This window comes from Salvelinus fontinalis, chromosome 2, assembly GCF_029448725.1.
Source record: "Salvelinus fontinalis isolate EN_2023a chromosome 2, ASM2944872v1, whole genome shotgun sequence".
Taxonomy (NCBI): domain Eukaryota; kingdom Metazoa; phylum Chordata; class Actinopteri; order Salmoniformes; family Salmonidae; genus Salvelinus; species Salvelinus fontinalis.
In genome coordinates, this window is record NC_074666.1 from 15,092,644 (window position 1) to 15,109,332 (window position 16,689).

A 16,689-nucleotide genomic window follows, 5' to 3' on the forward strand; every position below is an offset into this window, starting at 1 on the left:
CTGTCAGTCTACCAGGGAACAGGGGGTTAACTGTCAGTCTACCGAGGAACAGTGGGTTAACTGTCAGCCTCCAGGGGAACAGTGGGTTAACTGTCAGTCTTACCGGGGAACAGTGGGTTAACTGTCAGCCTACCGGGGAACAGTGGGTTAACTGTCAGTCTACTGGGGAACAGTGGGTTAACTGTCAGCCTCCAGGGGAACAGTGGGTTAACTGTCAGCCTCCAGGGGAACAGTGGGTTAACTGTCAGCCTACCGGGGAACAGTGGGTTAACTGTCAGCCTACCGGGGAACAGTGGGTTAACTGTCAGTCTTACCGGGGAACAGTGGGTTAACTGTCAGCCTCCAGGGGAACAGTGGGTTAATTGTCAGTCTACTGGGGAACAGGGGGTTAACTGTCAGTCTACTGGGGAACAGTGGGTTAACTGTCAGTCTTATCGGGGAACAGTGGGTTAACTGTCAGCCTACCAGGGAACAGTGGGTTAACTGTCAGTCTTACCGGGGAACAGTGGGTTAACTGTCAGTCTACTGGGGAACAGTGGGTTAACTGTCAGCCTCCAGGGGAACAGTGGGTTAACTGTCAGCCTACCGGGGAACAGTGGGTTAACTGTCAGCTTCCAGGGGAACAGTGGGTTAACTGCCAGCCTACCGGGGAACAGTGGGTTAACTGTCAGCCTACCGGGGAACAGTGGGTTAACTGTCAGTCTACCGGTGAACATTGGGCTAACTGTCAGCCTACCAGGGAACAGTGGGTTAACTGTCAGTCTACCAGGGAACAGTGGGTTAACTGTCAGTCTACCAGGGAACAGTGGGTTAACTGTCGGCCTACCAGGGAACAGTGGGTTAACTGTCAGTCTTACCGGGGAACAGTGGGTTAACTGTCAGTCTACCGGGGAACAGTGGGTTAACTGTCAGTCTTACCGGGGAACAGTGGGTTAACTGTCGGCCTACCGGGGAACAGTGGGTTAACTGTCAGTCTACCAGGGAACAGGGGGTTAACTGTCAGTCTACCGAGGAACAGTGGGTTAACTGTCAGCCTACCGGGGAACAGTGGGCAGTGGGTTAACTGTCAGCCTCCAGGGGAACAGTGGGTTAACTGTCAGTCTTACCGGGGAACAGTGGGTTAACTGTCAGTCTACCGGGGAACAGTGGGTTAACTGTCAGCCTACCGGGGAACAGTGGGTTAACTGTCAGTCTTACCGGGGAACAGTGGGCAGTGGGTTAACTGTCAGCCTCCAGGGAAACAGTGGGTTAACTGTCAGCCTCCAGGGGAACAGTGGGTTAACTGTCAGCCTCCAGGGGAACAGTGGGTTAACTGTCAGTCTTATCGGGGAACAGTGGGTTAACTGTCAGCCTACCGGGGAACAGTGGGTTAACTGTCAGTCTTACCGGGGAACAGTGGGTTAACTGTCAGCCTACCGGGGAACAGTGGGTTAACTGTCAGCCTACCGGGGAACAGTGGGTTAACTGTCAGTCTACCGGGGAACAGTGGGTTAACTGTCAGCCTACCGGGGAACAGTGGGTTAACTGTCAGCCTCCAGGGGAACAGTGGGTTAACTGTCAGCCTCCAGGGGAACAGTGGGTTAACTGTCAGTCTCCAGGGGAACAGAGGGTTAACTGTCAGCCTCCAGGGGAACAGTGGGTTAACTGTCAGCCTACTGGGGAACAGTGGGTTAACTGTCAGCCTCCAGGGGAACAGTGGGTTAACTGTCAGCCTCCAGTGGGTTAACTGTCTTGTTTAGTAGTGCATCTGCTGGTCCTGTTAGGGATTTATCCAGTTTTTTAAAATTCCATTTTCTTAGTAGTACAGAATTAGGCAGACCATAATTGATCACACACTCCAGCACAGTAGGTTGTGGCATATCATAGAAGAACAAGTTCCATGGCAGAAATCAGCTAAAGACGGGTCGGAACCTGGTGTAAATCAGTGACGCTTCGCAACACGTCAAACCAATGAAATGCCTTGCTTAGGCGGAGCTCCAAAATTGCTCAGCAGATTTGTGCCATAGGAGCAACAGAGGACTAAACAAAACTACCACGGGTGACAAACCATTTTGGAACGTTTGCAGCACGCTGGTTTTCAAACCATTTTAGAACGTTTCCAACACGCTGGTTTTCAAACCATTTTAGAACGTTTGCAGCACGCTGGTTTTCACACCATTTTTAGAACGTTTGCAGCACGCTGGTTTTCACACCATTTTAGAACGTTTCCAACACGCTGGTTTTCAAACCATTTTAGAACGTTTGCAGCACGCTGGTTTTCACACCATTTTTAGAACGTTTGCAACACGCTGGTTTTCAAACCATTTTAGAACGTTTCCAACACGCTGGTTTTCACAATTTTAGAACGTTTCCAACACGCTGGTTTTCAAACCATTTTAGAACGTTTGCAGCACGCTGGTTTTCAAACCATTTTAGAATGTTTGCAACACGCTGGTTTTCAAACCATTTCTTTGTTGTTTCTAAATGAGGTAAAGCTGCAGCAAGAGGGGGAAAATGGTCTACAATGCTGACTATATCAATATTTTAAATGATGATGTTTCTGAAGTGATATTTGGCTGTAAAGGCTAGCATGAGGGACAAGAAGTAGCTAGCCACAATGAGGTTTGTTTTGAGAAAAGTCAGCTAACATTGTAAGCTACCTAGGTATAACAAATTAGCTAGATACTAACTAGTTTACTTTCTCTCACGATTATAAAGCCAACAATTTTTTACAAATAAAAACAGAATATTATTGACCTAAAAAGGTTAGCTGTGTTAGCTCAGTCGCTAACTTATCCAGGGTCAGTGATACTGTACATAGAGCAACCATGTACTGTCTATCTATGGGAAAAACTGAAATCATTTTGCAGGCAACATTGCTAAAATGAATTAAATTAAATGAACCTCAAAATGTTACATGTAATGATCATCTCCTGTAGCTTAATTGTCATCTCCTTATTTTCATAGCCCATCTATCAATAGCCCACCCAATCTACCTACCTCATCCCCATATTGTTTTTATTTACTTTTCCGCTCTTTTGCACACCAGTATTTCTACTTGCACATCACCATCTGCTCATCTATCACTCCCGTGTTAATTTGCTAAATTGTAATTAATTTGCTACTATGGCCTATTTATTGCCTTACCTCCTCATGCCATTTGCACACACTGTATAAAGACATTCTTTTTTTTCTATTGTGTTATTGACTGTACGCTTGTTTATTCCATGTGTAATAGTGTTGTTGTTTGTGTCGCACTGCTTTGCTTTATCTTGGCCAGGTCGCAGTTGTAAATGAGAACTTGTTCTTAACTAGCTCACCTGGTTAAATAAAGGTGAAATAAAATGTTTTATAAAATACAGTATCTAAATTACAAGGGCTGGATTTGCATTAAACAATTTGATATGTCAACACTTAACAGGCATGTACAAGATCTGGTAAATGGATTGCCTCATATACATTGTTTACTGGTATCATTTTAAATAGAGAACATAGACGGAGTGTACAAAACATTAGGAACACCTCCCTAATATTGAGTTGCACCCACTTTTGCCCTCGGAACAGCCTCAATTTGTCGGTGCATGGACTCTACAAGGTGTCGAAAAGCGTTCCACAGGGATGTTAGCCCATGTTGACTCCAATGCTTCCCACAGTTGTGTCAAGTTGGCTGGATGTCCTTTGGGTGCTGGACCATGCTTGATACACATGGGAAACTGTTGGCCGTGAAAAACCCAGCAGCGTTGCATTTCAAACCGGTGCGCCTGGCACCTACTACCATACTCCGTTCAAGGGCACTTTGATTTTTTTGTCTTGCCCATTCACCCTCTGAATGGCACACATACACAATCCATGTCTTAATTGTCTCAAGCCTTTAAAATCCTTATTTAACCTGTCTCCTCCCCTTCATCTACACTGATTGAAGTGGATTTAACAAGTGACATCAATAAGGGATCATATCTTTCACCTGGATTCACCTGGTCAGTCTGTCATGTAAAGAGCAGGTGTTCTTAAGGTTTTGTACACTCAGTGTATATCTCAACATACAAACAATGCGTGAGCTTAGCTATTCTCCCCTTCAGGTAACAGATGCCCACAAGGCCAGTAATGCCATCATACTGTAGGTCTATGGCTGCATTGGCAGTGTATGCCATATGATAAACTGCAAAATGGATTCACATAGCTGATATACTGAGAGAGACAAGCAAATAAAATATCTTACAACTAGACAAAAAGGAAATATTGATTTGAGAATACAACACAGAAACACAGACACATTACAGACAGAATAACCCCTTCCCGTCTTTATTGCAGGATTGTGATATGTAATCAACATTCACACTAGTTCATTTCTAAAAATAGTTTAACAATTAAAACAGTTTAAACACTTCACTTCAATGAATTAACACTTCATCAATTATTTTTTTTATTTTTTTTTATTTTTTACAAATAAGCTAACTGGTATGTAAAGATGCGACATCTTTGTGTAAACAACAATAGATAATTTGAGTAGTAACAAAGTAGGCTATTATTACAAAAGCATACATTTCAGGTGAACAAAATTAAAGTCCATAACAGCGGTGGACAACGTTACTCCACTGATCCCTGATCTACTGGGCGAAGAGACTTCTATTCCAGACCAGCAATAGCACACTTGATTATTAACTCATTAGATTTGATAAGTTGAATCAGGTGTGTTAATGCTGGGCTGAAACAGAACCCTGCACACCCAGAAGACCTGCAGCAGGGTTATCCCGCTCCAATTGTAATAGGTTTATACATTGTGCGTGACGTTTAACTGTATTTTTGTATACATTTGCTAACATAGGTAGGCCTACACATATAACCCATGACGTATACCCTTCAGGGCGGTTTCGCGGACAGAGTTTAATTCAAGTCAGGACGAGGGGGAGTCTAATTCTACTTCAATTAATCCAGATTTTTTATTTTTTTTATTTTAAATGACTTTCTGAGGCCGTTCCTTAACTTCAGATGAATTAGTTCTAGACTAGGGAGTCCCAGACTAAGGTAAATAAGGACTAACCAGTTCATATTAACACTGTGCACTTGGTGCTGACCTGAGGATGCTCCCAAAACCAGGGATGGGACACTAATACATAAGCATTGTGTGGAATTGGAGCAAGTCACCTAAACCAAACAATGGACGGAGGTCAAAGAAAACATTCAAAGAATTTCAGTGACTTTTCAGTGAAAAAACAGCAAAGATGTCATCAAGGCAGAGGGGTAGCTACTTTGAAGAATCTAAAATATATTTTGATTTGTTTAACACTGTCACGTTCCTGACCTGTTTTCTTTTGTCTTGTATTTATTTAGTTGGTCAGGGCGTGAGTTGGGTGGGTTTGTCTATGTGTGATTTTCTATGTTGGGATTTTGTGTTCGGCCTGGTATGATTCTCAATCAGAGGCAGCTGTCAATCGTTGTCCCTGATTGAGAATCATACTAAGGCAGCCGGGGTTCGCGTGGGTGTGTGTTTCCGTGTTTGTATTCGTGCCACACGAGACTGTTGTCGGTTGTACTCATTTTTGTTATTTTGTTTCGTTTTAATAAATGATCATGAGCACTACCCACTCTGCGTGTTGGTCCGATCCATGCTCCTCCTCGTCTGAGAACGACTATGACGACCGTTACAGACACTTTGTTGGTTATGACATGATTCCATTTGTGTTATTTCATAGTTCTGATGTCTTCACTAATATTCTACAATGTAGAAAATTGTAAAAAAGAAAAACCCTGGAATGAGTACCAGACAGTACCAGTCAACAGTATATGTATATATATACATATAGCATTGCAGACCTTGTGGACTATTCTGCATACAGTCAGTTCACTTACACCACACAAATCTGTTTCACGATGGAAAGTTCCAGATGCCAAAAACCTCAAGGTGATCAGTAGGGAAGGGCCTTCCCCGAAGATGTCAGATGAAAGCCTTGGCTCAAGCAAACAAATATCAGCTGCATTTTCTTTGTACATATGGAAATGGTCACGGAAATTGATTTCAGCAAAATCTTTCAGTGGGTTGCGCCTGTCTATAACCGCCCTTCTGCCTGACCTTGGTGGTGCTCTTTGATCGTCATTGAAATAGTTCAGGTCAACCATTTTCCTCCATTGTCAAGGTCAACCTGGGGACCTATATCTATTAATCTGAAGTTAAACCTGACTCAGGACAGGTTTAATTTACTCCTTCACTAAGATGTAAATGCACTCGTCCTGAAATCTGACTTTTTAAATCTAGACTAAGGGAAAATCTGAGAGTCTATTTTAAACCATGTCTGAGTAATGCAATTTCAATTAGTCCAGTTTAAAAGTGCAATTTAGTCTAGGATTAGGCTTAATCTGTGTCCGCGAATCTGCCCCTTAGTCTCTTGGGACATTCATTAGGATGTCAATCTTCATCTGCAAACAGACTTTCACAGCTTTCCATGAGGACAGAAAACATCACAGAGAAACAGGATTCATTATACTGAAAGTAGACAGCACTGATAATTATGTTGATATTATCTCTCTGACCTGGGATTTTACTGTTTATCATCAAATTAATACATTATTGTATTTATAAATGATGTAACATCATTCCAACATTGTTTAACTTTATGTAGTCCAAATATGGCATTATTCCAATATTTGTATCTTTTAGATCCGTTTTAATGTGGGACCCTGTTTACCCACCACTGTGAGGCCACCCACGACTCCAATCCATCATCAAATTAGCTGGCGATAGGACAGTAGTAGGACGGATCACCAACGGCGGTGAGACAGCCTACAAGGAGCTCAGAGAACTTGCAGTGTGGTGTCAGGACAACAACCTCTCCCTCAACGTCAGCAAGACTAAGGAGCTGACCGTGGAGTACAGGAAAAGAGAGGGGGAACGCCCCCATCCACGTCGACGGGGCTGCGGTGGAGAGGGTCAAGAACTTCCAAGTTCCTTGGTGTCCACATCACTGATGTTAATGGGTGTCGGCCCCCAGTTTGAACTATCGTGGCTGGCTTGACACAGGTGCAAATAATACTTCTCTGAACGAGATGTACAACTGTAACGCATGCCCAGACTCCACCATCGATTGACTGGAAAATAAGATTAGATTTAAACTAGCTAATTTACTCAAGAGTAATAACAAAGTGTCCTAATTTGAAGAGAATATCGATTACAACAACAGTCTGGGTTTTTTTTTTAAACAGAGGACTCTGTCCCTGCCGACGCTAAACGTCAATAATGACCCATCGAGATGAATTTGGATTATGCCAGAGCGATATCAAACACAAAGCTACTGGTAAACAGAAAAACGATGGGCTTTTAATCACATGATGATACTGACGCAATACAGTTAAACAAATTACGTATTCACGTATGAATGTGGACACTTTTTCTGGTCAATGATTTATCCTTGATACAGTTTTTATATATTTGTTTTACAGTTCAGTTACCTATTAAGGCCAAATACATGAAAAGTGGGACCTACCCCTTTATTCCACTAGATGGCAGAAGATTCGTACATTTAATTGACAGTATGAGTAATGTTCACATGCTGCAAAGGAACGAGTTCTCAATTGTGAGTGTTGAAATAAATTGCCATGTCAAATAATAAGATCCCAATTATACTGGATTATGTAATAATGCACATTTACATAGCCTAGGGCCCGAGGCCTAAGTGTGAGCCAGTCCACTATAATACAAAAAAAGGCATACATTTGTCCCACAAAGCATACATTTCCATACAACATGACCAATGCAGCACACAATCATTAAAAATATTGTTTTAACTATTTTCAAGGTGTGTCTGTCTGCAATTAATTGTATTGTTGTTTGGTTGATTCATGTTGTATCATTTTGGTTGAAAATACAGGCTAATTGAGGAGGTGTTTGAGTGAGAGAAATGTACAATATTTTGATTGGATTGCCTCCCCTTGATCAACGCCCAGGACCCAGTTTGGGAAACCTTGCCCTAGGCCAGGGGTGTCAAACTCATTCCACGGAGGGCCTTGTGTCTGCAGGTTTTTGGTCTTTCCTTTCAATAAAGCCCTAGACAACCAGGTGTGGGGAGTTCCTAACTAATTAGTGATGTTAATTCATCAATCAAGTACAAGGGTGGAGCGAAAACCCGCAGACACTCGGCCCTCCGTGGAATGAGTTTGACACCTGTGCCCTAGGCTGTCAGCCTAATTCAGATTTTTTTTTTAATTCCACTAATTGGTCTTTTGACAAATCACATTAGATATTTTCACGTCAGATATTTTCAGATCTGATCTTATTGGTCAAAAGTCAAATTACTCAACAAAAAAATATCAGAATTGGGCCGCCTGTGTAAACGCAGCCCATGATTCGAATCAGCCAATTGTCAGCGGGCTCACCTGATTGCAGATCTGAGACGTGTTGTGCCGCAATAAGAGGTCATTTGGAACGCGCCTGGAGAAGAACACACACGCGTGTTGGTATTCGCGTGTTTATATCCGATCACGTTGCTTTTACCTGGCTCTCTCCTATCGTTGACCGAAGCTGCAGAAATGACCATCAAGAAAAGTAAAACCGTCGAGTTTGAAAGCCGTGCTGGAGATTTAACTGCGTTGTATTGTATGAGTGATTGGATGATTGCAGTGGTTCTCGCTATGATTGCCATGATGTCTGTATGGGCTGCACTGATCATATATAGATCTATACAGACACTGAAAGGTCCGAGAAGAAAGGTTGAAGATGAAACTGGAAAGGAGACTACAAACGAAGAAGCAGCCCTCTCTTGTGTCGCGTCAACAGGTAAATCAGCGTTTTATTTATGTCCCCATTGTCACTGATCGGTTATGAGTTGAATTAAGACAAATAAGCAACCATTCGTGTAGTAAGATTATTATCTTGCTCGTTATGTTTTGCGGTAGGTTCTTTGAAAGACCCTCCATGATGCTAGATTCCTGCTACAGCCATGCCTACAAACACACGTGTGCGCACGTCTCCTTGAACTGAGTGCGCATGAGACTGCAATAAAGGGTTGGTTCACCCAAATTACATATGGGTTAATTTTTAGTCTTATTTTATTTAACCAGGCAAGTCAGTTAAACAAATCCTTATTCACAATGACGGCCCAGGAACAGTGGGTTAAATTGCCTTGTTCAGGGGCAGAACGACAGATTTTTACCTTGTCAACTGGGAGGATTTGATCTAGCAACCTTTCGGTTACTAGGCCAACGATTTAACCAATAGGCTACCTTGTAAGGAGTCCATGGACACGATGTGATAGCGATCCATGCTTTGGTTCAGTGTCCCTGGCACTTTTAGCATTTGTGGCATAAATCCCATTCATGTTGTGTTGGTTACTAGTATTTTTCGCATCATTTACTAATCATCTATAAGTGACTTTGAGCTTCAATCAATTTCAGATACTTTTGTATGATGGACTGGACATGTGGGGAAAAATGCTAATGGTCATAACTTGAATGGTCTTTGTGCCACATGTGATTGTTAGGTGTATGTGTGCTAATAAAATTCTCTACAAATACTACAATGTTAGCATGTGGAAACGGTGTCCGGGAAACTAAACCAAAGCGTTTAGTAATGTCATACCCTGTCCATTGACCGTTTACAGGGTAAGTAAACCAATGTGTAATCTGGGTGAACTTTACCTTTTTGGAGTTAAACATATCAAATCTTGTACCCCATCAGAATAAAAAAAAGATTAACTTCGCTGTGTCGAAGCCTGCCAGCAGCCTACCTACCAAAGGTTGTACCATGTCCATTAAAATGTATAAACGCATCTCTACCAAACTTTTCAATAGTTATCCGTATTAGCGGAAATTATTTTTATTCTTAACTATTTCTATCGTGTATTTGCGGCTGCCACAAATACAACTGCGACAGAACATTAGCTATCTACACTGACAGCTCTCTGGTGCCATGTTTGTTGACGTTTTTCCAACCCACATGGAAATCACCAAGATGTTCTTTCACACCCCAATTGTTGACTATGTATTAGTAGCCTGCTTCATTCTTCGGAGGTGGAAGCTGAACAAAGTTTTCACAACTGCCACTAGTTTGGTAAAACATTTGCAACAAAGACATGGTAAAGTAAAAAAAATAGTGAGTTAATATAATGATTCCATATAATTGAATTCATTAGGCCTTAATCTATGAATTTCACATGACTGGCAGCCATGGGTCGGCCTGGGAGGGCATTAGCCCACCCAATGTGGAGCCAGGCCCAGCCAATCAGAATGAGTTGTCCCCCACAAAAGCTTTATTACGAACATAAATACTTCTGTTTCATCAGCTGTCCAGGTGGTCTCAGGCAATCCCGCTGAATGTGGAGGTTGTTTCATGTGGTTGAGGCCGGTTGGACCTAATGCCAAATTCTCAAAAATATTGGAGGCAGATTATGATGGGGAAGTGTACATTAAATTCTCCAACAGCTCTGGTTGACATTCCAGCAATCGGCATGCCAATTGCACGCTCCCTCAACTTAAGATGGCTGTGGCGTGACACAACTGCACATTTTAGTGGCTTTTTATTGTCCCCCAGCACAAGGTGCACCTGTAATGATGCTGTTTAATCAGCGTCTTTATGCCACCTGTCAGGTGGATGGATTTATCTTGGCAAATGAGAAATGCCCACTAACATGGATGTAAAAACATTTGTGGACATTTGAGTTTGCTTTATGTGCATATGTGAAAATTCTGGGATTTTATTTCCTGCACATGTGAACAACACTTTAAATGTTGTGTTTTAATTTTTGTTTAGTGTGTATACAAACGTGTTTCATGCTGAAACCCTGACATCTAACACATGGTATTCACTAAGTTGATTCATTTGAGAATGTTTTCCAGATTTGTCATTGAATTTTATATTACTAAATCATCTTATATAAAATAATCACATTCTACATGTTTTAACCAGTGGTCCAGTGAATGAAGACAACTGATAATCTGAAGTTCACAGTTAACTATGTTGTGATAAAATACAAAACGTGAGAACAAATTCTGGAAATTTACTGTTAACTTCAAAAGTAACCAGTAATATACCCTTCCTATGCACCGCTAATGAGGTTAGATATTTTATGTGGGCGGCAGGTAGCCTAGTGGTTAGAGTGTTGCACTAGTAACCGAAAAGTTGCAAGATCGAATCCCCGAGCTGACAAGGTAAATATCTGTCCTTCTGCCCCTGAACAAGGCCATCATTGAAAATGAGAATTTGTTCTTAACCTACTTGCCTAGTTAAATAAAATGTAGCCTGTACTTTATTTTAAATATTTGGCAAACTGACCAGGGCACGGATTCCCGACAGCATCTTTAAGGGAAAGTTCATCGTTAGACTGTTTGTAGGCGCATCGTTAAATCTCCACGCTGTTTCCCCAAACCATCGTTAATAAAGTTTCTCGGACCACTTGTGAACAGCTAATTGAGTAGTTCCTTTTTTTGGCCTTCTGCGTCACTTTACATACACCAGCTAAACAGTCAAGATGTTTCTGTCTCTGACTGCAGATAACTTTGTTCTGAAGTTAACTACAAATAAAAAGTTGCCAGTGTCTGCAATTGTTAAAAATATGCTTCAAATTAAAAACCAATATGACTGGATGAAGATGAATACATTATAGACTACAGTCCAATTCAAATCAATTTGATCATTCAATTGGGGGAATAAAAATATTTGAAATCATTCGCACTTTACAGCACCCCTTTCTAGATTTGAACAAAACCATCCATCCATATTAATAAAAATCACTGCGTACTTATTGGACCTGAATGCCAAAACGTTAGATCTTTGAGCACCTGTGTGGTTGGGTATGCAACATGGAGATGAGACATGTCTTCATCAATGGGAAACCTAATCGGCTGAGTGCTGCGGGTGGTTCTGGTGGCTGGCGAATGAAACAACCCTGAATTAGTGTCTGCCTAAACTGTAAATAGTTTTTCCTGCCAACAAATGCATATCTATAATCTCAACACTATCGGTTGTCAAATGTTTATTTGAAAGCAAAGGGACAAGTCTGACTCAAACTTTTTCTCTGAACCACATTGCATTCCTGGGTAAATTCATATGAATTCAATCACTGTGACTCCCTTTTGATTTAAACAACTTTCCGTATGTGGAAGTGGTCAGTGACTCGTGGTATGGAGTATGCGAAACGTTAGGTCAACTTTGAGCCGTTTTTTTTATCCCGTGACTGTTTGGGCGTTCAGGTCCAAAGTCACTTCCTGAGCACTTCTAAAATGGGCAAATATGTATAGAAGGTTTTGTTAAGTCAAAAGGGGTGCTGTCTAACAGTGATTTGAATTAAAATAGATTTCCCCTTTTGCTGTGTCGCTGGTGCTAGATTACGTTGTAGACCACGCACCGCAGGAGAGACTTCCTAATGTCATTCCACTGCCTGAAACAGCAGGATTGTGGTTTGGACAAGTTGGATTCCAACGTTTATTTGACAGCGATGGACACGTTTTACCTGACGACTGGCAAGTAGTGTTCCTAGAGATTATATATAAACTTGCATTTGTTGACTTTTTGTTTGAAGTGGAAACTACGGTGTAGGCTTCTGTTCAGCCACCAGAATGACCCGCAACTAAACTCGGCGACAAAAAAACATCCTCTTCCTGTCAACTGCGTTTTATTTTCAGGAAACTTAACATGTGTAAATATTGGTATGAACATAAGAAGATTCAACAACTGAGACACAAACTGAACAAGTTCCACAGACATGTGACTAACAGAAATTGAATAATGTGTCCCTGAACAAAGGGGGGTCAAATTCAAAACTTAATCAGTATCTGGTGTGGCCACCAGCTGCATTAACTAATGTAGTGCATCTCCTCATAGACTACACCATATTTGTCAGTTATTGTTGTGAGATGGTACCCCACTCTTCCACCAAGGCACCTGCAAGTTCTCACCCTCCGCTCCAACAGGTCTGAGACGTGCTCAATGGGATTGAGATCCGTGCTCTTCGCTGGCCATGGCAGAACACTGACATTCCTGTCTTGCAGGAAATCACGCACAGAACGAGCAGTATGGCTGGTGGCATTGTCATGCTGGAGGGTCATGCCAGGATGAGCCTGCAGGAAGGGTACCACATGAGGGAGGAGGGTGTCTTCCCTGTAACGCACAGCGTTGAAATTACCTGTAATGACAAGCTCAGTCCGATATGTTGTGATACACCGCCCCAGACCATGACGGACCATCCACCTCCAAATCAATCCCACTCCAGAGTACAGGCCTCGGTGTAATGCTCATTCCTTCGACGATAAACGCGAATCCGATCATCACCCTGTTGAGACAACTGCGACTCGTCAGTGAAGAGCACTTTTTGTCAGTCCTGTGTGGTCCAGCAACAGTGGGTTTGTGCCCATAGGTGAAGTTGTTGCCGGTGATGTCTGGTGAGGACCTGCCTTACAACAGGCCTACAAGCCCTCAGTCCAGTCTCTCTCAGCCTACCGCGTACAGTCTGAGCACTGATGGAGGGATTGTGTGTTCCTGGTGTAACTCGGGCAGTTGTTGCCATCCTGTACCTGTCCTGCAGGTGTGATGTTAGGATGTACCGATCCTGTGCAGGTGTTACACGTGGTCTGCCACTGTGAGGACGATCAGCTGTCTGTCCTGTCTCCCTGTAGCACTGTCTTAGGCGTCTCTCAGTACGGACATTGCAATTGATTGCCCTGGCCACATCTGCCGTCCTCATGCCTCCTTGCAGCTTGTCTAAGGCACGTTCACGCAGATGAGCAGGGACCCTGTGGATCTTTTAGTGTTTTTCCGAGTCAGTAGAAAGGCCTCTTTAGTGTCCTACGTTTTCATAACTGTGACTTTAATTGCCTACCGTCTGTAAGCTGTTAGTGTCTTGACGACCGTTCCACAGGTGCATGTTCATTAATTGTTTATGGTTCATTGAACAAGCATGGGAAACAGTGTTTAAACTCTTTACAATGAGATTTGTATTTTTACGAATTGTCTTTACAAGACAGGGTCCTGAAAAGGGGTGTTTCTTGCTGATTTGAGGATTTTCCCGTTCTACTAGAATACATCCTATTTTAGGTCCCAGCATGCTCCAAACCAGTCTAATTGGAAGGAATGGCTGTTGAGGTGTAGTCAGGGCTATTGAAATCTGGCCCGTGTAGCCAGTTTCATTGCTGGCTTTCTTAATAGCATTATAATGGGGTACTAATTCAGACCTGGGACACCAGTTAGAATAGAAAACCAAGCGGGACTATGTCCCTCCAGACTTTGATTTTTGAATACCCCTGGACAGGTGCTATAAGAAACAAAATAAGGCATGTTATATATCAGAAGTGTAATAGAATTGTCAGCCTGAAATATTGTATTTTTATAATAAAGTTTGTTTTATTCCACTTCTGCAGTATAATATATTGGAGGCAATCTCTCAGAACGTAAACGTCTCTTGGAAGCTGAGTTCTTACACTGAAGTATAAATTCAACATGTAAAGTGTTGGTCCCATGTTTCATGAGTTGAAATGTGTGTGTGTGTATATATGATTTTCCGTATGCACAGAGCTGAATTCAATTTTGCGCACATTTGTTCACATCCATGTTAGTGATCATTTCTCCTTTGCCAAGATAATCCATCCAGCTGACAGGTGTGGCATATCAACAAGTCATTACACACATTCACCTTGTGTTGGGGACAAAAGGCCACTCTGAAATGCCACACGTCTCAAGATTTGAGTGAGTGTGCGGTTGGCATGCTAACTGCAGGAATGTCCACCAGGGCTGTTGCTAGAACTTAATGTTAATTTCTCTACCTTAAGCCTCCAACGTCATTTTAGAGAATTTGGCAGTACGTTCAACTGGCGTCGTGTGGTTTGACAACGTTGTGAACAGTGCCCCATGCTGGGGTTATGGTATGGGGAGGCATAAGTTATGGACAACCAACACAATTCAATTTTTTCGAATGCAATTTTGAATGCAGAGATACTGTGACGAGAGCCAGAGGCCCGTTGTCATGCCATTCATCCACTGCTGTCATGTTTCAGCATGATAACGCACGGTCGCAAGGATCTATACACAATTCCTGGAAGCTAACAATATCCTAGTTCTTCCATGGCCTGCATACTCATCGAGCATGTTTGGGATGCTCTGGATGAACATTGACAACCGCGTGTTCCAATTACCGCTAATATCCCACAACTTTGCACAGCCATTGAGGAGTGGGACAACATTCCACATGCCACAATCAACAGCCTGATCCACTCTGAAGGATGTCTCCCTGCATGCGGGTTATACCAGATAATGACTAGTTTTCTGATCCACGCCCCTACCTTGGGGAAAAAAAAAAAAAAAAAAAAAAAGGCATCTGACCAACGGCTGCATATCTGTATTCCCAGGCATGTGAACTTTGTAGATTAGGGCCTAATGCATTTATTTGACTTGATTTCCTTATGAACTAACTAATTCGAATCTTAAATTGTTTATTTGTTCAGTATAGATACAATATCAGTACTTGTTGCGTTTACAACTTGTCTAAGTCTTATCCAACTGATTTTCAACCACTGTGACTGGCTTGACTGCTTTGTTTGGAATGGAATGTTACTTTTTTAAATGATCATTCCTCACTGGTTGGTTAGCTTACACGGTGCACATAATCTTCAACTCGTTGTTCGGCGTGATCTTATCACATCACTGGCTGACCATGGTTGACCAACTCCCTTACCAAAATGGTTGACTTAAAAAATAAATGAAACATTTAAACTGTTCTGAAGGTTCATGTCATTATACTATTCCTAATTCGATGGTTGTTTTTTTAGAATGTGAGGATGCAAAATGAGTGATCAGTCTACATCTGCTTCTATTCTAGAGGATACTGAGGTGGTTCCAGAGGCACTGGAGAGCTGGGATGGAGAGGGATGGACGAGGGAGCCCATGGTACGGATTCCGACAATCGATGAGGATTTAGAACCCATTGTGGGTATCACAACCAATGAGGATCTACTAACCATTAGACGGCGAAGAACGACCAAGAAGAATGACGGGCCTTATGCTGACTTTCACCTCTGCTCTCCACCTGAAGAGCACAGAGGCTTATGTCATCATTATGAAGGCCTATGTCAGGTCTGTGGAGGCTTGTGTCAGGATGACACACGGTCTCGGACTGACAATACCCTGGATCAGGAGGAACAGGCTACCAGTCACCAGTCCCTCGGTGACATAAACATTCGATCTGGTGAGACGAAGGCTACAGACGTGTATAACCCGGAAGAGGAGGGTTTGAAGGAAGTTGAACTGAGTTATTGTCAGCGTACTGAGGAGTCTGTGGCTAGCCATCCACTTACCGTTGCCAACAAGCCTCAGGAAGCTCCAGAAGTCAATGAAATTCTCCCTGATACCTTGACTGACTCTGGTCTACAAGAACCTGACCATGTGTGTTATACGGGGCTTGACATGATATTGACTGACTCTGACGTTAACAAATCTCTGGCTGGCTGTGTGCGCGAGGAGGCAGTAGGTTGTCCAGATGATGGAGACAGCCACGTTGCTTTTGCCAACACCCAGTTAAGCCCAGAAAATGTGACATTGCGCGACACAGACCTTCAAGAACCTGACCAGCTGTCTGTTACGGAGATCCAGGAAGTAAAATGCCCAGGTGCTGTCATGATGACCAGCCATGTGGAGGTGGTCTATGAGAAGACTAGAACCATGGAGGATGACATGGAAGTGATGGTTGAGGATCTCTACAGTCACTTCCCGCAAGTGGATGATCGTTCAGCAGGTTT

General features: G+C 42.6%; 1 protein-coding gene across 1 annotated transcript in view; it reads left to right on the forward strand.

The window, feature by feature from the left end:
• Positions 1-8,333: 8,333 nt before the first annotated feature.
• The window catches only part of stbd1 (starch binding domain 1), a 9,754-nt gene continuing 1,398 nt past the window's right edge, over positions 8,334-16,689 (forward strand). The window contains exons 1-2 of the mRNA XM_055898329.1: positions 8,334-8,746; positions 15,774-16,685. Of these exons, the coding sequence (XP_055754304.1) occupies positions 8,500-8,746; positions 15,774-16,685 (1,159 nt within the window). The 5' untranslated portion in view covers positions 8,334-8,499. The remainder of the gene's footprint in view (positions 8,747-15,773; positions 16,686-16,689) is intronic.